Genomic DNA, 24,307 nt, shown 5'->3' with positions numbered 1-24,307 from the left:
CTATCAATTTCTTTTTTATTCTCATTAAACTGAATTGTGTTGTTTTTTTAATGCATACCAGACCGGTGGCCATCGGTGCTCGTTCAAATATTCTTGATTCTCCGGATGAAGCAGCCGCACACTGCGTGGCGACATTTTGCACAGCTTATTATAGTTAACGCACAGATGATTCATGCACCAGTCGGCCAGCTGATCGGCATTATGCAACTGCAAGTCGTAATTAAGCAGATGCCGTTACGTTATCGTATATTAATTGACGTAAAGCAAGCTAGAGACCGACCTTGCACGGCTCCAACAACCTCAGGCAGTTTTCGACGGCCTCGTTCCCCTCGCTTTGCGAAAGACGCTCAAGATCCTCGATCACTCTGCTCTCGACCAGATTCACCAGTCGCGGAAGGCAGAGTCTGTTGGCTAGTTCCAGTAAATTCAGGCATCTGCCCGAGGAGATCGCCGGCACCTCGTCCGTGTAAAGGTAGCAGAGCAGCTTGTGGAATGTGTACTCCCGCACCCCAGGAAAGACTATCTGTCATCGCGATCGTGAAATATGCCCGCATTAATTGTTTAAGCATCAATCGTTAATGAAAATTAATTTATCTTCGCTCAATTCTGCCACATTAAAATCGCATGGAGTACACTTACGACTTTAGCGCTGCTTTCGCGAAAATCGCCAGAGAACATGGCTTTCATCACGTCGCATCGGGCAGTGAGAATCGCTTTGTGGGCCGGTGCGCTGCCATCGTCCAACTCGAACATCACATCGGCGAACAGACCTGAGCATTATTGTTACGTTTACGCTCAAAGGCACGCCGATAAACACTTTTTACAACTTGATTGCGCTCGATACCCACCTTGCTCCAAGCAGATATCCTCCAGCCGTTGTCTAACCACCTGCTTGTACCGGTTATTGAGATCGCTGTTGACGAACTGCTCTCGCGTCTGCGTCTGTATGCTACCGAGCACCATGAGTAATTGCGGTAGCTCGAGGAATTCGGCCGCTTGTCTGATCTCCTGCGGGCAGAGACGAATCGAGAAATCATGCCGGTGCACCGTCGCGTCTCTCGTCGACGTAGAATGATCAACAAACAAAAAAAAATACGAGATTCGATCGTTTCCGGATTGCTAGAGATCCTATCCTACTAGGCGATGATTTTAGAATGTCGATGAAAACGATTGGAAGCATATCCATTCGCCCCCGTAATCGGCTGCGAGATTGATTCCTCAAGGATCTCTGCGCTCGATAACGCCGAGGGCGATGGCCGTACGACACTACGACAGCGATGATTCACGAACTATAAGCTTAATGAGCATGGTCTATTAGCTTAAACGTTGAAAATTAAAGTAATCGCCGCAAATTGTGCGATGTTATTGGACAAATAAATTTCTGCAGAAAACAACAAGAGCTTTTAACTGTAAAACACATAAATAAGTTTAGTACATTTTACGACTTCTAGGTTTTTCTTTTCTTTTTTTTAATTTTTAGTACATCAATATTTTTTAAGAAATATTTGTTCAGTTTATTTTGCATGTATTTCTTAAATAAAACACAGAGTTTTCTTTTCTCGAAAGTGCGTCGAGTTTGCTGTCTAAAAAATCGACAAAGACGTGAATTAGAGAAGCGCATGCTCGTGTGATGACATGATCTCGCAATTAAATCTTTAAAGTCGACATAGAGAGAAAGAGAAAGAGAGAGAGATAGCTCAGCTAGATGAGGCTAGCTACTATGTGCGTGCGTGCGTGCGCATGTAGACGTGTACGTATGTATTGATGCGACTGCCAAATTTTTCAAAACGCATTTCGCTTTGTACTAACCAGTAGAAGCCCGATAGGAGCTGTCTGAAAGAACAGAGCCGCGTTAGTTACTGTATATTCTGCAATAGTTACGATTTTAGCTCACGCTCTTAAGAGATCATATGTGTACATACCGTGTAATTTATCACAAACGCGGAGCGCTCGCAACCGATTTCTTTTTTCTAATTTTGAAAATTCGCAAACCACTCTAAAATTAATTCAACATAAACAAGAAGAAAGCTTGCGCAACCGCAAAGGCAGCTTTCAAACTGAAAAGACTGTAATTATTCGATTGAATTCTGCCTGTCGTAAAGCCTACGAGTGCATCACTTTTCGTCGTTCTACCCGAATGTCGCACCCGTTTTGCTTTTTCGTGCGCGCTCACAACTGCCGCGTCAAATGAAAAGAGAAGGGAGTCTCCTTACGTTCTCGAGTATACCTTTTCTCTTACGATAATTTCTATCGACCCAACGTACTTGTAGATCGTGATACCGTTTATCCAAGCTGCCCGTGTAAATGAATTGCAGGCATTGCTGCATCGCCTGTGGCGTGATCAGCTTCGACAGCGTGACCACGGTCATGGGCTGCTGCACCCCGTTTGCGTTCTCAGTCTGCAAAGTTGTTCGCCGGTGGTTACGACAAAGCGGTGATTTCGCGCGAATATTTACACTCACCAGACATATACGAATATTTTGGAAGGCAGGATGATTCAACTCCCTCGACGCACCGTTAGTCTTCCTCTGATTATCCATCGTCGGCAGTACTTGAAAACTCGATCGTCGCTTAAGTTGTTCCCAAACTCTGCAAAAACGTGTGCTCGTTTGTACCAGAGATGCGTATCTCGCATGAAGCATACAAACGCTTTATTTACAAAATATTGCAAACTCTGCTCCGTAATTGCTCTCGCTACGTAAGTGGAAAGTGCCGACACTTAAAGACCGTGCAAAGGCTAAAGGGACTGCATTTAACTCTTTATTTGGCAATGGTAGTTTCAAGCTTCAGTATGTGTGTGGGTTGATGTATCGTTAAAAGCAGTTCAATTTGTACACCTTTCTGTTAGAATTAAAAAGAAAAAAAACCACAAACAATACATTTTAATGTGTTAGTCGCATTAAAGTTGAGGAATTAAGCGTGTTTTCGTGACGTGTTAGTTGCGGCTTGCCAAATAAAGGGTTAAACCGATGCAGGAGTAAACATACGAGGAAGGATCAACTCACTTTGCGGGTTTGCTTTGATCGATACGAATTAGGCACTCGGTATCGTCGTTGAAGTCACCGACGGTGGCCTCGCCGAAAGTGCTCACCTTGACGAGACAATAAGGGAAACATGTGTTATTGTATTATCCTGTTACTACCTTCGAACCTGATAGAGCTGGCATATACCATGCTGGACTCGCTGGAGCTGCGCGGTGTCAACTCGTGAGAGAGCTCCATCGAAAACAGCCGGTGGAAGGCCGGCGACGCCGCGGCGAGCAAGCACCGATGAGCCAGGAACGTGATGTTCCCAGTTATCAGAGTGACGTCTGTGTGAACCGGCCGCGTCCACAGGCTCTTCATGTTCTCCTCATACGTGCTTGCAGCCAAGCACACCTCCGGCGGTACCGGTTTCGGTGGGCAGAATGGCGCCTGTCAAGTAAAATCATCACAAATTCTCATTATGTGATCTGTGAAAAAAATAATTCAAGCATTAATGAAATTTAACGTCGAAAAGATTGAAGTCGTTCTTTTTATGGAATTATTAGTTTTATTGCGCAATTTTAGATCGAATGAACTGTTTATTGCTGCTTGGAAGAGAAATTTCTCACAAATAACAGCCGTGTTATATTTACCTGTAACAGAGGTCTTTGCACCCTCTTCAGGTTCGTCATCCAGAAACGCTGCTGACGACGTGCGATCAAGGCGGCGCGTATCGAATTTTCGAACACCTCGTTCACGCCGTAATAAGTGAAGACACTTGTCTCGTAATAGCACACACCGAGTTCTCGCGCCACCGCCCGTGCCTGATCGGGCATCACCAGATCGCTCTTCCTCGTAGCCCTAAAAAATCATTATCAAATAGACGATTATATTTTATCATATTCGAGCTTATTGAAAAAGAAAGTAAAACGTTGATAAAATCATTTCGATTACAGTTGTATGCGGAACGAGAGCTCATTGAAAATTGCGAGAAATTTTTAGGCTTTCTCCCGCGAGAGAAATCGCTGTATGTCAAGGTTCGGTTAATTTTGATGCAACCCTTATTCGACCATCGGAAAATTTTCAGCTTTTCGATCGATATTGCAATACCATCATAAAATTCATATACGACACTGTCGCATAAGCTGATCATAATGAATATTTTTTGCAGGTAAAAGAGTTCGCGGGAAAGCTTACGGAGACTGGCTGAAATCAATACTTCGGTAAACTGGCCATCGTTGAAGGAGCACCGACGCGATTGAATGAGTTTCACATATAGAGCTAAAAAAATCGGCCTTAAAGCCGCATACACTTTGTTTGCGACCAAAAAAGATCCGACTGATCGATAAAAATAACTAAAAGGCGAATAACTATTTTTCTTTATTTTTTGTTTGTTATTGAACGATCTGTTTTTTACTGAAATTAGTTTCGCGCGATCGAATCGTGAAAATTAAATTAATTATTGTTCATATTAGAAGAGTAGATTTTATATCTTGCGAAGAAATAAAACTCACCTTACAAAGGGACTGCGGTCGCGGAAGTAGCTGAGATAAGTCTCGTCCCGATACATATACCGCAGATCGTTTTTGCATCCGACCAACAGGACCGGTGTCTGCGGGCAGAATCTTCTGATCTCGGGATACCACATCACCTTGCAGTTTCGCAAGGAAACGGGGTTGGTTATGGAGAAACATAGTAACACGACGTCGGACCTAGCAAGACCCACCTAATAATTAATATCGATTCGCTTGATTTTCCACTCGACGCGTGGAATCTTACCTGCCGTATGCGAAACGTCGATCCTTTTCGTGATCGCCAAATGTGTCCCAGAGACGCAGCGACACGTTTACATTGTCTACTACCTCCCAAGACCGCTCCAACACCTGATATATGCATATCACAGTATTTTTAAAGCTATTACATTTTTTTAAAAAATTAAAAAAAAAATATGTCTCTTTAATTTAATAATGTATGAATATATTTTACTTTGACAAATATTATTTTATTATTTCTTGCAAGTCCTTAGATTTTAATATTAAATAACTTCGACAATTATCTTAACAATATTTTTATTTAACATTAAATAATAATCTCAAAAAATATCAATTTTAAACCATTTTTAATTTATCGAACAATTTATACTGCTCGATTTAAATAACTTTTGCCATATCAAATATTTAAAAAAAAGAAAAAACAGAAATTGTTTATCACTTATGTAGCCTTTGATGTGAAATGCAGCTTTCGATTTAAATTCGACCGCTAATTATGTCAAATACGCCTATAAGAGAGACTGAACGCAAGGAGTTGTAATCAGGCCGTGCGCGAACTCACATCCTTGTAAATCCGATACTGGTCGATAGCCCAGACCGTGGGCACGTGTGTGGTCAGGAGCTGCGACAGTGACACGTGCTTGTTGCAGGCCCTGGCGCAGATCAGTCTGGTCTTTCCGACTGCCGTGTCACCCACGACCACGCACTTGACCAGTTCCTGGTGCGGCTGCTCATTGTCCATCACCGGCAGTCTCCCCTGCTCATGCAATATGCTCTCTCACCTGCCAGCTCGCACGAGTTCCCCGACGCTATCTCTGACGTGGATGACGCTACCGCTGTCGTTTCCGCAACCGCTAAGTGCGTGCACCACATCCGACACCCGGACTGGAACACGACGTCCTCGACCTCGCCGCCGATAAGGTATGCGCTAAAACTGACACGGTAATGATGACGTCAGTATCGGCGCGGCAAACGCGACCGTCCGTCCGTTTGACGAACCTTTCCTGCTCCCGATAATACACCGCTCTCGATACCCTTCTCCTAATATTGAATAATATCGAGAACGGCGTTTACGCTTCGACAACAAATCACGGCGATAGAGTATTACACGGACTTAGCGTTAGTGGATGTTATACCGCTCTACTGTATCTGTGTTACGTGTGGTGTTGTGTCTTCAGATATGCGAACATACATTAGTTAGCTTAGGTACGTCATGAATTATCTAGCACCTCATAGCCACGGAATCTACTTGAGTTTTTGGAGATAGATATAGACTGTTTGCACACATTAAAGTCACAATAAATCGGAAATATTATACGGGTATATCAATTGCAAAGTAATCACATAAATATGCGTCGATATTCAATCAGTTTCGACGTGTAAATTGTAATCGAGAACTCTCGCTCGAGCATGACCTTCTCGATCACATCTCGGGGCGATCGAAGATGGGGGAGGCGAGGGAGGGAACTCGTATTCGTGCCGAAAATAATCCGCAATTGTGGCCATCATCTATCACATAGATCTAAAACGGGAAATTTGGTAAATTGCGAGGCTTGCACGATTGTATTTCGCAAAAAGGCGCTGAACATTGGCGGGACGTACATTTTAGATATGTCTGAGGATATAAGAATTCAAAACGTTTAGGCATTCTAAATATATACGTAGCACGCCTATTGATTTGACCCTGCAGAAGCATTTTCTATATTTAGAATCGTAACCTCAACTTCAACTTCCATATCACCTTAACCCTGAACAAACGCACAGGCATGTAGCGCCGTTAGCTGATTCATTCTCAAAGTCTTCGCTACTCGATGCACTTCATTCTCGGCGGTGTGCGCTGTACTGACCTATGAATTTTCATTCAACTTCTCGCTTGGCTTTCGCTTCGTAGCTTTAGTTTGTGTATGAAAGAAATGGACCGTTCATTGCTACATTCGATTGTATATATGTATCCGAACGAACCGTCGAAAAACACATCCGAAGACACATCTGAAGGTCCTTGAAAGTAATATATGTGTTTGCCCACTTCGGGCGAAGTTATATATACGTATATCACTTAAGTATTCATTAAAACGTTAGGTAAAGTCATATCTGGATTCAATATTAAATGCCGTTCGATTTCTTCGACGAATATGTCAACTTGATTAACAATAAATTTGGAGTCTGTCGAAACAAAATTCTTTTCTTTGAACAGGAATAAAAACTCGAGGTTGTACAATCACGAAACTTGTCAAAACTTACGCTAAAATTTTTTAAAATCTACACAACACTATTTTGCAGAAATATAATCGAAAATTAGATGAACCAAAGTTGAAAATTCTACAATATTTGCAATTTCCAATAATTCATAGCTTGTTCGCTTTGATCAAAAGCAGAGTTGTAGATTAAAACTTACGGAGTGAAGTAAAAGCTGTGTAATAAGAAAACTTGAATTAGTTCCTCGCGACTTTTTCTCGTCAAACGTACATGAAGGTAACGCAACGTTACATGCCGGCGCGATGGATATAACGTTATAATATCCGCTTGTTATGATAATGCTGTGCGTCTAGAGGAAACATGTCGATAATACCGGGTGACGACTACTCGAGGTATGCAGAACGTAATATTCACTGAGTCACGATGCGAAAATCGAAAGCGCCTCGCCGTTCAATAGTTCGCTTGTTTCGCTGACGCTTTCCGAGAAGTGTCTTTGGACGAGACCTACTTTCATCAAATAAAATTTGTGGCAAGTCGCCACTTTCCGATTCATTCAACAAATCGGTGACGTTGCGCGCCGCGATTGAAAATTGAACTGAAAAAAAAACCGGAACATATTATGCACACTCGTGCACTCCTTATTCGAGCGATCGTATCGATAGAAACTTTGTATGTAGAACTATCGATCGGAGCCAGTGGATAATTAGTACAATCTGGCTCTTCGCGTGTCAATCTGACCTCGTATTTTTAGATTTCATGTAATCTACGAATGTAATCGTTTGTGTTATCGAGCCCCATCGAACGCTTAAGTGACATTGAATCAGTAAATAGATGACAATCGCGTAATCTGTTACAACAATGAGCAACATGCTAGAGTCTCTTCAAAAAGAATTTTTTTCGGTCGGAATCGCTACTACGGTAATTTCGTATAATCGTGTAATTTTGTGTAATATGCAAGTTATACTACAATTTTCACAAATATTACGTGACAATCATCGCGTGACATTCTCAATTTATGACTTGTCGCTAATAATTGATTTTCAAATAAAAATTAGTTTCTTAATTTTTTAAAAATGCTGGACAGTTGTAGTAAAAATTTAAGAGCATTCCAAGATTAATGTACGTAATGTTATATTTTTAATTCTCATTTACAATGTTTTTATCGTTTCGTATATTATTATTATATTTCAAAGCTTTTATATATCCTTGAAAATAAAATATAATACGTACTTTACGTAATATGCAATAAATCAAATCTGTAATAAATCATATCGCAATTCTTGCATGTATGACAAAACAGAGGAATATAATGAACGATTTACGTCAGTTAGAACCGACAACAGAAGTCACTGTTAACTTTTAGCAAGGTCCATCGATCCTTCGCAGTTCGACATTAAGTTGTTTTTGCACTTCTCATTATATTACGCATCGCGAAATGAATATTAAAATGGACATAAAGCAAATTATCATAACGCAATGCAGTGACCGCATTAAGTCATCGCAATCGTGAAGCAGTAAAACAATTTTGTTCAATCAAGAACGTTTTGCTTGCAATCGGCTCAAAAACAATTCGTTTGCAGCAAAAACAAATTACAGCATATTTGAATGTAATAAAAAAATAAAACCATATTAATAAAAAAAATTAAGCTTTGAGAATAAGAATAAATTATAAAACTCTCTTCAATTAATTTTACCTTACATTAATAAAATCTTAATTTCTCATACTTAATTAAAATCACGCAATGTTTAATGTTAGAAATTAGAAGACTGTGAAAAAATAAAATGCTAACAAATGTTACCGAAAGCAAAAAGATGTTGAATTTTTCTCAAATAATTCTTATATCAAAATAATAAATCGCAGTATGTTTTCAGAAATATAACTCATAATACACTTTATTTCCCAACTTCCGATATGTTACGCCCGGATGTTTCCCTGTTATCAAAATCAATAACAATAAAGGTTCAACAATAGCAAATGATGTCTAATAAAATTCCAATTTCGTTGACTAAGAGAAAAAGCGATCGATATGTGATACTGGAAATATTATATGATATCTTTGATAAAATATCTCGTTACAGCATCTTTTTGAACTAGTTCGGGGATTCAAAGTATCAGATATTCGTGAATTTTATTCGGTATATATCGTAAATTCACTGTTACTGTTATAAGAATCGATCGATTGAAATAAACTTGATTGTTTTCAGTGCGGAAATTATTGCGCTATACATTTAAGAAAATATGACAATTATTATAACTGTATATCGATAACGTTCGAAGCGAAGAAATTTACTAAAATTTCCTGCTCTTATAAAAGTGTGCAAAATCATGCAAAATAGTTCGAAATATAGTACAAACTTTAGAAATACATTTAGAAGTTTTTTTATTCGTTGCTATCTGTTGTAAAACACGAAAAATTAATACGACACAATCATTGCGTGATGTATGTATATACGACTAATCTCACACTCAATGTGATTTCATTGTTTTTACGGATTCGGAAATATCGGCCGAGGACGCGCCAGGCAGGCTGTATTCAAGGCTTTAAATTGATTTTAGATCTTCTTTCAATGTACTATATATCTTCACAAGAGTATGTATTTAGTGAGAGAATTATAGTCTTGACGTCATCGATATATATAGCAAAAAGAGAGAAAGAGAGAGAGAGAGAGAGAGAGAGAGAGAGAGAGAAAAAACTCAGTTTTAAATAGTCAAATCCTAACAACTCGAGCGGATAGATTGCAACGAATAGCAAATTCGACGGGTTTGCAGTATTGAAGCCGCTTTCGGAACAAAAATACGTGCTGTAAATGCAGCCTACATCAGTCTATCCTTCTGATTCCACTGATTGCCATTTGCGCGAGCAGTTTTAGGCTGTGTAGTGTACAATAAGCGTCATAAATGCCTTAACATTCAGATAGACACTTTTTTGTATGACTGATAGTACGAAAATTAATAGTGTTTGATTAACAGCTAATTCACCTACATTGTGTTATAATTTATAAAGCTAACACTAGAATGTTTCGTTATATATTAAACAAAAATTAAGCTATCAAATTTAAAAATATGCTATTCATGCTATTTAATTATATTTAAAAGAATTTTACTATACAAAATTAGTATTAAATAAAAAATATTATGGTTAGACATTTTGAACAAAATAACTGAACATTGAGATCTGAAACGTTCAAGATGATCGCAGTTCTAATGTTAAAAAATTATTTGATCCAAATTTCTGTGTCAATTGATGATATTCGTAATAATTAATAAAATCATATTAAAAGTTATGAAAAATTTCACCGAAATGTCTAAGTTCAAATTTAGATCACGAAACGAAAGATCTTTTCATCAATCTTTTTTTATTAGCGTCCTTTGATACGGAATAACTGCAGCTTATCATATTTTTTGCCTACTTCTTTATAACAAATGGCCGTCGTACATGATTATTTGAACAGATCTTTGGAGAAAAAAATGTTTCTAGTGAATGTTGAGGCATATATCACGCCTAATGTACCCGTATTGAGATCGTCTCTGGAGAGAACGGATGTAGAACATGCGAGAGCGGACTGTAGATACGCGGCAGAGTGGTAGAAGTGCATTGCGGCGCGTAGACACCGTTGCTGACGCATTGCAGAACGCGGGTCGCAGGGAGGTCAACCGCGAACGAGGAGAACAGAACCGCCACCGCTGTCGCTGATGGAAGAAGCTCAAGCAGCTCAACAAACAAGTCGGCGCACTACCCTCCGCTTTCTTACATTCTCTCTCTCCCTCTTTCTCTATGTTCGTCTTCGTTTTTTTTTTCATTGTCTTCGCTAACGTGCCATCTCGCCATTGAACCGTCGCCGCCGCGCCGTCGAGCCGTGTAAATCAATCCGGCCGAAGGACGGACCAGGTCCAAGAATTGCACGCGGGGTCAACGAGCCGCGCAACGGCCAATCGTCCGTCCGTCGGCCGTATTAATTAAGTAAACGGTGTTCTTATTGCCGACCTCTTTCAGCGGCTAATCGCGAAACTGCGATGATACTCGCGTGCAAGCGACTCGCGCGATCGCGAGACCGCGTATCTACGCGAGAGAACAGAATCGGAGTCTTTCGCGTTTCGCCGAAATTCGCCGTTCTTTGAGCTTCGTCAAAAATCGTGTCGCGTATCGCGTCGCGTCTACCTGTCGATTTTGGCACGTCCTTCCGCCGTTGATGTATGAGAAACGCGTTTATCTCGTTTCCGTCGTCGTTTCCATCCGCGTCTCTCTCGCTCTCGCTAGCTTCTGTATCTCCCGACAGAATCTTCGCTTCTCCGAGATAGATAGGCGCGATAATATCAAGCGACATCGGCACGTGCCGCTTAAATCGCGATACACGCAGCAATCGACGCGGTCGTTAGAGCAAATGATCGCGATACCGCAACGCCGAGCGTTACGGCGCGTCTCGTACAATGTTAGCGACAGGACCATAAATCAATTTTTAACCGTGCCGCGGCTGTGGGTCGACGTTCCGATCTTCATCGGAGATCGCTGTGCGTTCCTGCGGACGAGTCACTCGGAGCTAATCATTTCTACGCGTTCGCAAAATGCGACGAGAGCGGTCGCGAAGAGATACTTGCGAAACTTGCGTCATTTGAGGAAACAATCGGGCGCAGCGAAAAAAAATCTATAATCTTGTAGAATATAATCTATAATCTTATAAAGTTATGATAAGGCCGTTGGAATAATAATAAGATCACTATAACGTAAAATATATTGACCTCGCTAGCGGAGATAGCGGCTCGTTCGATCGAATGAGGCATGTATGATGCATAGGACGATGATATGTTGTATATCCTATGTAACACGTGCAAAAGTAATGTGTATGCGCCGATGCTAATGCTAGCCACTAGCGACATTAATATTTGCAAGGCCAGGGTGCTGCAAGTTCGAGGTTCGTCTCTGCATCGGGGACACTCGTACTCGCTGCAGACAGTGCTCTCTTATATAAGTTAAAAGCGAGACAGACAGAGAGTTGGACGAGGAGAGAAAAGAGAAACGGAGAGAGAGAGAGAGAGAGAGAGAAAGAGAGAGACAGACAGAGAAGCGGAGCTAGATAAATAGGCGGAATAATAGTCAACGACCACACTACGATAAAGCGTACTGATGCCGAGCGCAGCGGCTCGCGATCGAGCACCTCCGCGAGCGTTTCCCTCGAAATAGCGCAACGACGGACACTGCGTCCCGCGGGAGAAACTCTCTCGAAAAGAAAAAAGAAAAAAAAAAGAAAACGATATCTCTGCCGACTACGTCGTCCAAGTATCACGCGACTGCTGGAACGACGGCGCGAGAGGCAATCGACGGCGTATCGCGTGCAGCTCGGAGAGCTCATTCTAGCGCTGGACTTACTCGGTGATGAACTTATGCCGTGCGTCTCCACGACGTCTTCTCCCGCGACGACCGCACCGCACCGGCACCGATGAGGAGATCGCGAAGGTCGCGCAACGACGCGCAATGACACTCGCGGCGGTCACAGCTCTCTCGCGATGACAGCCGGTTCGCTCACTCCGGCTGACGCATGCTGCGCGAGTACACGCGACGAGTTTGGCGAGGCGGCACGCTCTCGCGCGAGTAAAGCGCGGTGTATATGCGTATAAATCTATACATATATCTACAATATACATATACACGTATGCAATCGACTGCGTAGCCGAGGGAAGAGAGAGAGAGAAAGAGAGAGAGAGGGAGGGAGAGAGCGAGCGAGAGGAGGCGGAGTTCAGTCGACGCACGAGAAATTACCCGCGTGCACTCTCCCGCCTGTTGACGATGGGGCGTACTCGAAAGAGCGGATGTTCTCCCTTATCCGCACCGAGAGCCAAGGGCCAGGAGCTTTCACCGCGAAGGGGGGCCGAGAGAGGGAGAAAACGGTGGATTGCACCACGTCGTGCGAGTCGCACGGACGGAGAGAGTGAGATGAGTAATCTAACGATCGCCGCTCCTGCGTGCCAACCGCAGTCTCCGACCGCTGTCGTCTGCCGGAGCGCGACGACGGACTAGAAGCTGCTGCAGCGGCGTCGGCACATCGCGCAACCAGGACGTTCCACGCAGGTTCCAGCTGACGTCCTGGCAGGGCGGGCGAGCGAGGAGGGGCATTCCACCGAGGCGAGGAAGGAAAGAAGCCAGCCGCCCGGAGAGAGTCGGGAGTCCCGCTGATCCGCGCTTGATCAATCGATTAGATCCTTCGATAGACAGATCTCTCGACGTAGAGTCGCCCGGGAGTCAATCAACAATCTCGTTCTCGCTCCTCCGACGAAAGTGAATTGGTACCTTCGCGCGGTTCGTTTCGCGGGACGATCGCGCGCGACGATTCCCCGACGTTCTCCGTGCGATCGCGGCGAGCGATTAATCGTCACAGCTTTCGAGACGACGGCGGTTGCTGCAGCGCACAATCGGAGAGAGCCTCCCTCCCTCCCACCCGTCTTGAACAGACGTCTTTCTACTCGCGACGGTCTCGCCGCGCATCCACCCCTCTACGATCTACCCTTTCCTACCCTCTCCCTTTCCCTCCGGTGTCTGTCTCTCTCGGCGGACGGATAATTCACGAGGGCGCAGATTAGCGTCCGCGAATTGACGCGCGCGTTTCTGCTCACGGGAGAAGAAGAGAGAGAGAGAGAGAGAGAAAGAGAGAGAGAAAGAGATACGGTATGCACCGTGTGTCGAGTAGAACTGCGCACCACCTGTCAACGACTGGCGGCTCGAGCGCCAGTCTGAGTTGACCCACCTCCGCTTACGAGAGCCGCCGGCCGATCGAAGCCGCCGCCGACGCCGTCGCCACTGCGCGCTGCGAACCGAGGCTCAGCCAGGTGGACGACGAGGACGATCGGTTGTCGCGCCGCCGTCATGCCGACGCACGTGTCCCGTGCATCGTACGCGAAATACACGGTAATCGCGAAACAGCCGTCGGCGACGCTGGGCTCTGCTCTCGGCGAGAGAGAAACGAAAAAAAAGAGAAACACGTTTGATCGTCGTCGTCGACGAGCGCGCCCGCTCGATGATGCTCCGTCAACGAAAGCGTCAGCGACAGCGATGCGCACGGTGAGAATGTATATATATATGATAACGGATTAGAGTAGGGTAAGGTAGGGAGAACAATTTCACCGCGCCGCGCCGGTGGGGAAGAAATAGAGAGGAAATAAAGGGAAGGAAAAGAGAGAGAGAGAGAGCCGACGGTTGACGGGACGGGTACGACAGCACCCAGCCAACTGCACATCGCTGAATGAACCCGCCGTGACCCCGACGCTCCTCCGCGCGCCCAAACCACAACCACCCGTGTGTCCGCTGTTCGCCCTCTCTCACCCCCCTTTCCCGCCCCGTCGACCGAAGGTGGTATTATTTTATAAGCGCGACCCGCTCGTCTTTTCGACGACGTCTCTTACTGATGGATGCTGCGTATACGCCAATCTCAGTTTCATCAGTCGGTCCCTCCCGTGGGAAATATCATCTCGAAAGAAAAAAAAAAAAAAGATTCTCACCCGAAATCATTTCGCGACGATGAGCCTGGGGATTTTCGTATGATCTTCGCGCGAAGCTTGGCTTACGATCGCCTCATTCGCCGGGGCAATTGGGAGGAACTGCCCAGAATAACTCTTCACATGCTTGGAGGATATTGCTCCTCTTCGAATCTCTTGTGCGGCTCAATTGAGGCCTCTTTCAGAATTGTAATAATAAAGGCCGTTCACGATGTGTGATAATAGACGGAACCATCGCTACTTATCTGATTAGAATAGCGAAGATAACCATCTTGCTTCTAATGGCTTCAAATGAAATTGAAAGAAATGAAGAATATTAATTCGATCGCTTTAATGGATCCCGTTCCAAATGAAAAGACCGCCGCTTAACAGGACGAGACGATCTCTCGTTTAAGAAATTGCGATATGAACGTTCGATTTTCATGATATCGCGCTAATCATAGCGGCGAGCTTATTACCACTCATTACTCCTTAATGAAAGAAGGGCTTTATATATAGGAATGCGATCATGTACTCGCATTGTGGAACATTTAGCCGTGCTATCTATTCCATGTGCGTCAGATCTCACATCCTCTCCCCCCCTCCCCCTCTGCTACAATCATCTATATTTGTTACTTGTCGATGCCAATGGCTGTTAGCCACACTTAAAGGGTTTGATCATCGTCAATGAAATTTGCTGAATGAATCATGGAACAAACTCATCAAGCTCGAACAGGACGAGAGCTGACTTATTCTTGGCGTTGTAATCGTTCAATTCTCTCTTCTTTCTTAAGTTAATATTAATTTTGAAGAGTTCAAAGGCAACGATAAATTAACGTTAATATGATATCAGAAGATTAATGTGCAAATGCAATCTTGATTGACGTTTACAATTTTTTTATATGTGTTAAAAAATAAAAAATATTTTAGCTCATTCTATTTAAATATATGAGCGTTAATCTGTCCACATGTGACAAATGATTTCTATTTGATTCAGATAATTAAATTGTCAGTCATCGCAATGATGATAGATAATTGCATTATAAAATATCATCTCAAAAAAATTTCACTAGTAAGAGTAACTCGCCATTGATGAACGGTGAAATTCAATACTTTCATAAAGAAGAAACATAAGTCACAAAGCAACAAATTCTATCCCCCCCCCTTCCCCCACCTTTCCCGCATTTGACACAAAAGGTAACACGAGAGCTTGCACCGATACCGATATCAGCACCGCGTTTAACCATCACGCGCATGCTGGGCTCGTTGTGACGTCAGGGGGCGAAAAATCAATCCACCCTGCCGCCGCACTGTAGCGTGTGCGGCAGGGCAGGGACTGTGTGTGCGATCCACCATCACCATCGTTCTCCGTCGTCGCTGTTAATTGTTACGGCAGTCCCACTCGCGGATGTAATAGCGCGACGATAAACGGTTTTTATGGGATTTCGACAATTGCACGGGGGAGACGCGTGAACGCCGTCGCATTAGACTTCGCAACTCGTAAACTGTGATTGATTAAAAGGAGACGCGTATTCATCGCTACGGATGCGAACGGGATCAACCGCAATTGTAGTCGCATACATCATCGCATACATCATCGTTAAGATTACTTTCGATCGCGCGATTCGAACGATCGTCGAGTTCTCAATGCGAATCAACGATCGCAAATTTATCATACATGTTCTTTATGTCGTTTTAAAACGGTTTAAAAAAATTGCCAAAAGTTTCGCGCAAGTCACAAAATGCATATTTTTCTTTGAGAAATGAAATATTTCTGGATGAACGTTTTAAACCTTTTGAATGAACGTTTATACGCTTTCTGCGAGTTCTCCGAATCGCAATTGAGATGCGCGACGATTACCACTATTGTGAAATGAACGATTTCGCGTTAACCGTTGCGCGTGACGTGAATACAGGTAATTTGCATTCCCGAGCGGCGATATTTAACCGATTAATTAATTGCTGCAGTTTATCGGTCGGCGATGTATACTCGTAATCGGTACTTTACTTATGTAACGGCGGGGCCTCGCTGTGTGCCCGGAAGCCTAATACGCGAAATTACTCGGATACGTGTAATGGCGATCGCGTGTCTTGCTTGCACATACCAATAAGCAGCGACGAAGCGAGCAATCAAATGCAACCGTGCGTCCTCCCACGTAATCGTCGTCGTTCTTCTTCCGAAGCTCGCCAACTCGACAATGCGAAAAATTCCCTCGGTTGACTATCAGCCGCAACTGAAATCGCGATACTGAAAACAGCGCCTTATACGCGCCGCATCAATGCGTTGTTGACTTTGGCTGCGGAAGGCAAACACACGGCTCATTGATAAGTAATCCACGGTCATGCGGAGCCGTCGTACATTATGTACATTATGATACCTGACGATAACAGCACGTTTGCTCTTACGGAACTATTTCTGGCATACGTGAAATTTATGTCCAAGCGAATGGGACAGGAGTTTGGAACATTGTTGCAAGCGCTGTTTTCGATTTTTTTATAAGAATCAATAATTAAAATTGCCTACTTAGAAAAATAGATAATAAAATTAATTGTAGAGTAGTGTAAATATTTTTCTGAATTTTCATAAATACTGACATTATGTACGAACCTATCTTATTTTTTTTTTATGTATATTCATAACATGCATACTTTTATATTATGCATGCTTCTATTTTTGTGAAAAATATTAAAATTGATAAAATTTTTTTTTGTTAGGCATAATAAACACTTATTATATGTATGTATTTTATTATTAATAGCAAATACGCGTGATATTGATGATCGATCGTGCACTTGGACGCTTATATAACGCAATGTAAACATGTGGATATTTATATATGCAAGCTAAACAATTTTCCGAACGACAGCGATTTATGATTAGACAGCGCGCCTCATTGGTAACCGATAACAGCTCGCGCGCTATTAATTGGCAAAAAAGATACCGTGAATGCGTAGCGCCGTTCCGCATAGAAAATTGACTTGTTTACCTCACGTTCTACGCGACGGAATATCTGAATCGCAATACTTTGTGTGCGTGTGTGTCATTCCGCGCAATAAACGCTCGTTTGTGTGCACATTTGCACGCATTTTATTTATATGCGAGGCAATTCCGGGTAGCCTCTATTGCGTTGTGGAAGACTGCTTTTTGTAGCGTGCGAAATATTCACGATGCAAATAAAAATGTATAATATATACGGAATCAGCGGAATAATTATGGAAACTATTTTCGCGTGCTGTTATTTCTCCCGTTTCCATTACAATTAATTATGATGGATTATTCGTAAAAATGCAAATGCGAAATAATAAAGTAGAGAGATGACTGCACTATCGCGCTTGGCGATACATCAAGATTAAGAAGAGACAAATATGCGGAGATCGGAATAGGCGCCAAGTGGTTAAACAAAAGACAAAAATATCTCGCACCTTGTATTCCTTGACTATCTCCATTGTGTTTTGAAACTGGCCCGGTATACATTCCGTGAGCGGCATGAAGAAAACAACTATTCAAACAGCGAACAGTGGAAAAAGTTAAACGTAGTCAGACGCGATTTGTGCTCTGCGCACAACAACACGAGCGACAAATAGATGATTCTAACGCCGCTTTAGGCATGAGGAATCAAAGTAGGTTCAACGGAGGCATTATTCGATGCATCAGGCCGAGCATCATTAGCTTATTAAGTTAGTTAAGCGAGGACGAAAGAAGACAACGTTGTGCATTGCGGCAATCATAAGTTGCCTTCAGACGTCGCTTGCCGCGATATTTTATTTTGCACTTAGTCCGAGATTTTTTTCCCTGAAATTTGCATTTTTACTTAATGATATGCAAAGAAACACTTGTAACGATCGTCTCTCGCACATTTTTGCAATACGTAAAAATGTTATTAGTTTTCAGTATGACGTATTAGATACGAGACCTACAAATAAGAACGTAAATCAGTTCAGTCGATTAATACTTGTTGACACAGTTGTTCTACTTTCTTTTAAACGTTCAGTATAACAGTTTGAAATAATTCCACTATTGAAATAAACACGCTAATATCAATAATAATATTAAATATACATATGTATGTGATAAGAATATCTCATAAAAATGTATAAACACGCTATTACGAAAGATATAAATGCGGTTTACAATTTTCGTTACGTTGCATAAAATGTATCGGCAAGCCGGAATAAATTGATTTAGCCGTCAAGCTAGCACAAGACGATTAGACGCCCACTATTATATCGATAACCATATCTGGGTCATGCAAATTACGGCATGCAACTTTTTAGATGTTTTATTTGATAATGCGATAAGTACAGTTTTTACATATAATTGCACAATTTAATTCCATATTACTGTATATTATCGAGTCTCGTAACACGATCGGTGGAAAGCCGAAATCATATTAAGAAATGAAATCATCTATTGATGTTTCATATTCTTAATATTTTCCAATAGCAACATATTTTCTTAAACTAAACTGCTTATGTGTTTTCATAATATATCATGTATTATATTATTGACACAAGTACGAGAAAAGATAAAACATCTAAAAAAAATATTTTACAGCTATTTAGAATAATTTTACAAATACCATTAAAAATACCATTAAAAATTGTACAGGAATAAAAAATTTCAACATATTTATTTGCTTAATAGTCGTCAGCTCAAAATCACAAGCTGATAAGCATAAAAGCATTATGTGGCGCTATCTCGAGACCAATGTCGCGAAATAACGAACAAATGAAAGTTTGTTCGATCCTTGGATAATAAATTGTTAAAACAGAAATATAACAAAAGATTATAAATATTTTGCATTCCTGTGCCTCCAAAAATATAAAACTAGATTTCTAGATAACAATTAATTTTTTATTTTACCATAAAGTGCGCATAAAATGTAGCTCAAAACTATGTATGATGTACAACATTTTATTCTTAAAAACATAGAGTTACATTTACTGTTATTACAAGATTGTTCATTTATAAACAATTTCATATTTCTCTATAAAAATTTCACGTACTTATAATTTACAGTTTAGTTAAAAGTTTTTTCAACATCATAGATCAATATATAAAACTTTAATCCACACAAAAATATAATATAAAGTTTCGACAATCCAAATAAAATTAATCTATGTTTAATTTTCGAAATGAACCTTGCATCCCTTCAAGCTCCTTTAAGAGACTGGACTTTTTTGATTCCGGTAAACGAGCATTCTCATCCGTACGACTCAGTTTCTCATCTTGCAGAAACCAATCTCTCTTTTTTTTAATTTTTTCTTGCCACGCAGCTGTGCATATGTAAAAAAATATAATATTACAGATCAAATAACTTTATTAAAGATACGAGAGTAAATACAATGCGTTTAAATATCTTCTCGTAATTTTGCCTGCACCAAATTTTTACAATTATTATAATATATTTTTTACTTACTATAATCATATTTCTTCATGAGCAAATTATGACATAAAATTAAGAGAATTGTACTTACTATTTAGTTCTTGAAAAGTGCCTGCTTTGCCACCCCATTCATTGGGAAGTATATCTTTGTCCATATAAGCGTGTAATTCTTCGCCGCCACCATTGTGAAGATAAACCTGCAAATATACGAAATGTATTCTCGTGTTCCGCCCCCGATTTATCTCAAAATTTTAATAGCAATTTTATATGAATTTTTTATTTACCTTATTAATTAATTTTTCTTTTAAGAATGAAAATAAAATGAGGATATTGGTGATAAACGTCGGCGCATGAAGACAGTGGATACTAAATAATCGAAAAGGCATGCTATCTTGCATAGCCATCGACGCCCGTCTTACGATAGATAGTGTCGGACTGACTTTTGCAAGATGCGCCGCGCTACATCCCTAAAATGATAAATTTCTTTCCAGATAGCTTCATGTCAATGACATAAATTATTTTTAAGTGATTAAAAAAAATTGAGATGATATATATACATCTTCTCAAAATATTAATAATACAGAGTTTTGTGTGTACTGCACAATAAATCTTAAAAAAAAAATGTTGTAAAAAATCGAGACTGTTCCGTTAAACCAACGATTATATATTCATTGTCAGCGGCTGGTCTTAACCAGCGCGTTAATGAAATTTAAACAGAATTTCGAGATACCAGACAGCTTACATCGAGATGTACACATGTGTGTGCAGTGATAATTATGACTCTGACATGAGTGTGATAATAAGATGTGAAGTAAGAAGAAACGTCGAAGCATGAATGCAATCGCACAATATCATACCTCAAGATCTATGACCATAATATTAGATAAACAAGATTCTTCCATTAAACGAATGTCGAGTACCATTAAAATACGTCTGACTATCGCTTGAAACGAAAATTTCTCCGGATCGATATTACGCAATCGGCTGATGGTGATGCGATATCCTTCTTTGGTTAATGACGGCAAGACAAAGTAGTCTCTAAAATATATTTGTTTAAGAACATGTGTAGTAGTAAGTTTACTTGAAGCTTCCTGATTTGTTATTATGAAATCAGATGAAATATTTTCATAACTCATTTCTAGATTATTTGCGTAAGAATATATGTACGATTCATTTACATTGCATCGCAGGAATCTTGAATATCCCGAGACAGCGGATCGCGAACGGCGAAAAACTCCGGCAACGATGTTCGGGCGGTGTAGTATCTTTCCAATATTAATTTACACCTTTCGACGCTATTCTTGCAGTTGTAAAGAAATTTCTCCAGTTTGTCGTTGTCTATAATGAGCAAAGACTATGTAGTTTATCAAAATGTCACATGTTTTCCATTGGAAATTAATTTCTTGTTCAATTTGGGATTAATTTTATTTCCAATGTTTTATTTTTCCCATTTTTTGATAACTTAATCAACTCAATCTTTGTCATAAAATCTGTTATCAGGGAAAAGTGTATGGTATTCTTGAATACATTGCACACTGTATTATTTAGAATTACTCCTAATTTATCGAAATATTGTATTGTCGTTTTTCAACGATTAAAATAATTTGTAAATAGACCTATATGTTTTGGCAAATGCGGCTGCTTTGAGAGCCATTCTCGAAGAGTTCTAATATCTTGTTTTCTCATTTCCGGATCAGGTGGAAGTTCCTTATCTATTCGCTTCTGTTGCGCCGGCGTTGGTGGTAATAACGTCATGATTTTCTGAAACAACAACCAAATCGATAGCGCTGTCTAGCTACAATGTGAGAATTGCAGAACTTTATGTAAGAGAATAATTCCGCAGCGTATATGTTTGTTATCCTAATGGCGTTATGCATCATTTTAATATTCTAATTAATCCTGTGTATGCTTTCTTTTTAAAGACTTCAGCAAAATCTGCAGCAAATACGGAACAGAGAATAAGACACAAACTTGCTATTTTTATCTTGAGAAATGCACGTTTCACCATCAGCGTGTTTGCCCGACGGTGCAAGATTGTATTTTTCGTTTACATACTTTCGCACTTTTTCTATAGAGACTGATAAGCGCGACACTAGGTCCTAGATACATTCTTGCACTTTAATTTTAGCGTGCAAATATTTGATCTCAAATTGCAAATGCTGTTTGACAAGCGATCTTTATAATAGAAACTTCAAAAAATGTTTAAAGAGATAAGCATTAATGAAATAATAAAGAAAATACAGTAAAGGAAAAAAAACTTAAACTTAAAAAATGTACGATTTTGTTTTACCAATTTCATAACTGATACTAATAATTTGCAATTTTTATGCGTATATTTTGATACGTCATATTTCATTTGATTAATCACGATATTGCAATGGATACATAAATGCACATTTTTTTACGTTTTATTTTTACGTCTCATATTGCAACATGATTTATCGCTAATATAAAGACGGCCTCGATTGCTCTCGACGCCACAAACGGTGTTTACCTCTTTGAAATATTTGCTTAATGAGTGACGGTGAGTCTAGTACCGGAAATAACACAAAGGCCAGTCGGAGAAAACGTCAAGAAAGGGAACGCGTACGTGACGCAATTTCATGTCGCAGGTGACCTCTTTTCAGATTATCATCAAATTTCAAACACGCATTTTTTTTTTTTGAAAGTCGATCAGTTCGTTGAATACTAATTAGCTTCCAAACTGTTCTGCGAACTGTCTTTCATTATCGTGAAACTAAATAACATTCATAAAAAAGACAGAACTTTTAGTGGCTTGAACCCACGATATTTATCGTTTTCAATTGGAATTAAAATCAGATAGATTTGATAATCATTGGTAAGTCAAATTTTCAATGTAATTTAATATTAGAAAATTTGTTATATTATAATATACATTATGCAAACATAACAGCATGAATGTCTCGATTTTAATCATAACAATTTACAAATTTTCTCATCACGAAAATCACTGACTGTATGATAAACGTAAGAGAAACTTGACATTAGAGAAAAAAGTGTGATCAAAGACCAAATAAAGTTTAATTTTGTCAGAGAATTTTTTAAAAATAAAAATGTGCTATTTATGTCACATTTCTTATATTTGTCATTCAAATTTTGAACAATTCGTGTTTTACAATCACTTACGGATTGAAAGAAGCGCAATTCGAGGTCCGATCTTAGGTATTACGACACTTACTTGCTTCTGGTGTGAAAATTGACGGAAAATTGCACAGCCGAGTGTAGTGGTGTTTGCGAAGACTGAACGTGTTGCGCTATGCAGCTTAGCTCGACAAGTAAGGAAGCACCTTTTGCGGTTTCTGTCACTCAGGATTTCTATCTGTTTGAAGCAGAGCGATTCCTCTCTTTTTCGAACTGGTGGTTCCAAGTTCCCCACTATAGGTGCGTCTTGCACGCGTCGCATAGGAAGAATGTATACGTGCACACGCTCAGGACGTGCGTGAACTTAAGTAGAGAATGCAATGTTCGTCTTGACATTTTCGTGACGAAACTTGGCCGACGTGACTAGATTGCGATTAGTATCGATTTCGATTGTTGATCCCACGCGAAAGTAGCGAGTGAGAAACATTTCGAAAAATCGCACATTATGACAAATAAGCGATCTGGAGAGAAATTTTGGATTTCTCTGCTCCAGTTATAAATCAAAATCTGACATTGATTATATAGTCATGGAATAATCTAATATAATCTGTGTATAAGTCGAATTATTGATAAAAGAATACTATTGAAGAGTTATAATTAAATACTTCGCAATTATTATATTTTTTAACTACAAGACTGACTTACAGAAAAATCAAAGTCACAGTCGCCAATATTCTTTCACAACTATTTATTTGTGCTATATTTCTAAACTTTCCGATAACGTTGCGGTTTGCGATTTGAATAATCGATGTAATATGCATCGATGAATTCGATTGCATATGTATAGAAAATTATTAGTTTCCGTAAAAATATCTTAAAAGTCATAAATTGCGCTGCGTAAGCGGTCGTAAAATTGCGATGTAAAGCTGTAAACAGCGAGTACATACAACGCACATGACTACGCAATGTCAAAGTGTGTAAAGCATAGGTCTAAGTAATAATTATACTGATGTGTTTTAATGACATTCCAATCTTTATAAGCATTAAACAATTTGCAACAAACATTAGTATATAATTAATTTTAAAAAATATCTGCAATATTCGATATTCTCTTTATTATATGTAGGATAATTAATTTTAAAAAGTATATAAAATATTGTGAAAAATATCCTTATCGCTGGCTTATTGCTGTCTACGCAAAAAATTCTGTGCAGATATATAGTTTAGTTTTACATGCAAAGTTGTATAATAAAAAATATTTTCCTAAAATTAAATAAATCTCGAAAATGAACAAAATGCAAAAAAGTGCAAGTTAAATTCACTTCGAAAGCAAGAAGACACAATAATCTTTAGATTCATTCCTTATATTTACTCGGTAATTAATACAAAATTGTACATAACAACTTGCATGACGTAACGTACAAT

The 24,307-nt window shown here is 40.1% G+C and overlaps 2 protein-coding genes and 1 long non-coding RNA gene across 11 annotated transcripts in view; 1 reads left to right on the top strand and 2 right to left on the bottom strand.

Moving 5' to 3' along the window:
• The window catches only part of RhoBTB (Rho-related BTB domain containing), a 65,089-nt gene that overhangs the window by 6,008 nt on the left and 34,774 nt on the right, over positions 1 to 24,307 (bottom strand). Inside the window, exons 1-14 of one of the 7 annotated variants that reach the window (XM_012367515.2) lie at positions 16,499 to 17,375; positions 5,295 to 5,666; positions 4,743 to 4,846; positions 4,478 to 4,675; positions 3,617 to 3,824; positions 3,171 to 3,413; positions 3,006 to 3,091; positions 2,463 to 2,589; positions 2,265 to 2,399; positions 1,810 to 1,833; positions 849 to 1,008; positions 640 to 770; positions 281 to 523; positions 59 to 207 (exon numbers count right to left, since the gene is read on the bottom strand). In XM_012367515.2, coding sequence (XP_012222938.1) covers positions 59 to 207; positions 281 to 523; positions 640 to 770; positions 849 to 1,008; positions 1,810 to 1,833; positions 2,265 to 2,399; positions 2,463 to 2,589; positions 3,006 to 3,091; positions 3,171 to 3,413; positions 3,617 to 3,824; positions 4,478 to 4,675; positions 4,743 to 4,846; positions 5,295 to 5,474 — 1,988 coding nt within the window. In that variant the 5' untranslated portion in view covers positions 5,475 to 5,666; positions 16,499 to 17,375. Of the gene's footprint in view, positions 1 to 58; positions 208 to 280; positions 524 to 639; positions 771 to 848; positions 1,009 to 1,809; positions 1,834 to 2,264; positions 2,400 to 2,462; positions 2,590 to 3,005; positions 3,092 to 3,150; positions 3,414 to 3,616; positions 3,825 to 4,477; positions 4,676 to 4,742; positions 4,847 to 5,294; positions 5,667 to 12,294; positions 13,579 to 13,666; positions 13,865 to 16,498; positions 17,376 to 24,307 lie in introns of those variants that run through there. The other 6 variants (XM_012367519.2, XM_012367516.2, XM_012367517.2 and 3 more) reach the window with 6 other exon arrangements.
• On the top strand, positions 13,842 to 22,288 carry LOC136999410 (uncharacterized). The gene is made up of 3 exons (XR_010889795.1): positions 13,842 to 13,980; positions 21,478 to 21,603; positions 21,703 to 22,288. It is a non-coding gene; the product is annotated as an uncharacterized lncRNA (long non-coding RNA).
• LOC105672524 (alpha-tocopherol transfer protein-like) lies at positions 19,293 to 23,465 on the bottom strand. 3 transcript variants are annotated; one of them, XM_012367523.2, is made up of 7 exons: positions 22,980 to 23,463; positions 21,397 to 21,541; positions 20,959 to 21,118; positions 20,638 to 20,818; positions 20,065 to 20,247; positions 19,872 to 19,977; positions 19,293 to 19,670 (listed from the first exon to the last, which is right to left on the bottom strand). In XM_012367523.2, exons 1-7 carry the CDS (start codon positions 23,202 to 23,204, stop codon positions 19,507 to 19,509), a joined length of 1,164 nt encoding a protein of 387 aa, XP_012222946.2. In that variant the 5' UTR covers positions 23,205 to 23,463; the 3' UTR covers positions 19,293 to 19,506. The 3 variants fall into 3 exon arrangements, with proteins under 3 accessions (XP_012222946.2, XP_067209489.1, XP_012222947.2); XM_067353388.1 differs by lacking the exon at positions 22,980 to 23,463 and adding an exon at positions 22,275 to 22,407; XM_012367524.2 differs by lacking the exon at positions 20,065 to 20,247 and having other exon boundaries at positions 22,980 to 23,465.

Source organism: Linepithema humile, chromosome 4, assembly GCF_040581485.1.
Source record: "Linepithema humile isolate Giens D197 chromosome 4, Lhum_UNIL_v1.0, whole genome shotgun sequence".
NCBI lineage: Eukaryota > Metazoa > Arthropoda > Insecta > Hymenoptera > Formicidae > Linepithema > Linepithema humile.
This window is presented reverse-complemented; position numbering and strand designations above follow the sequence as displayed.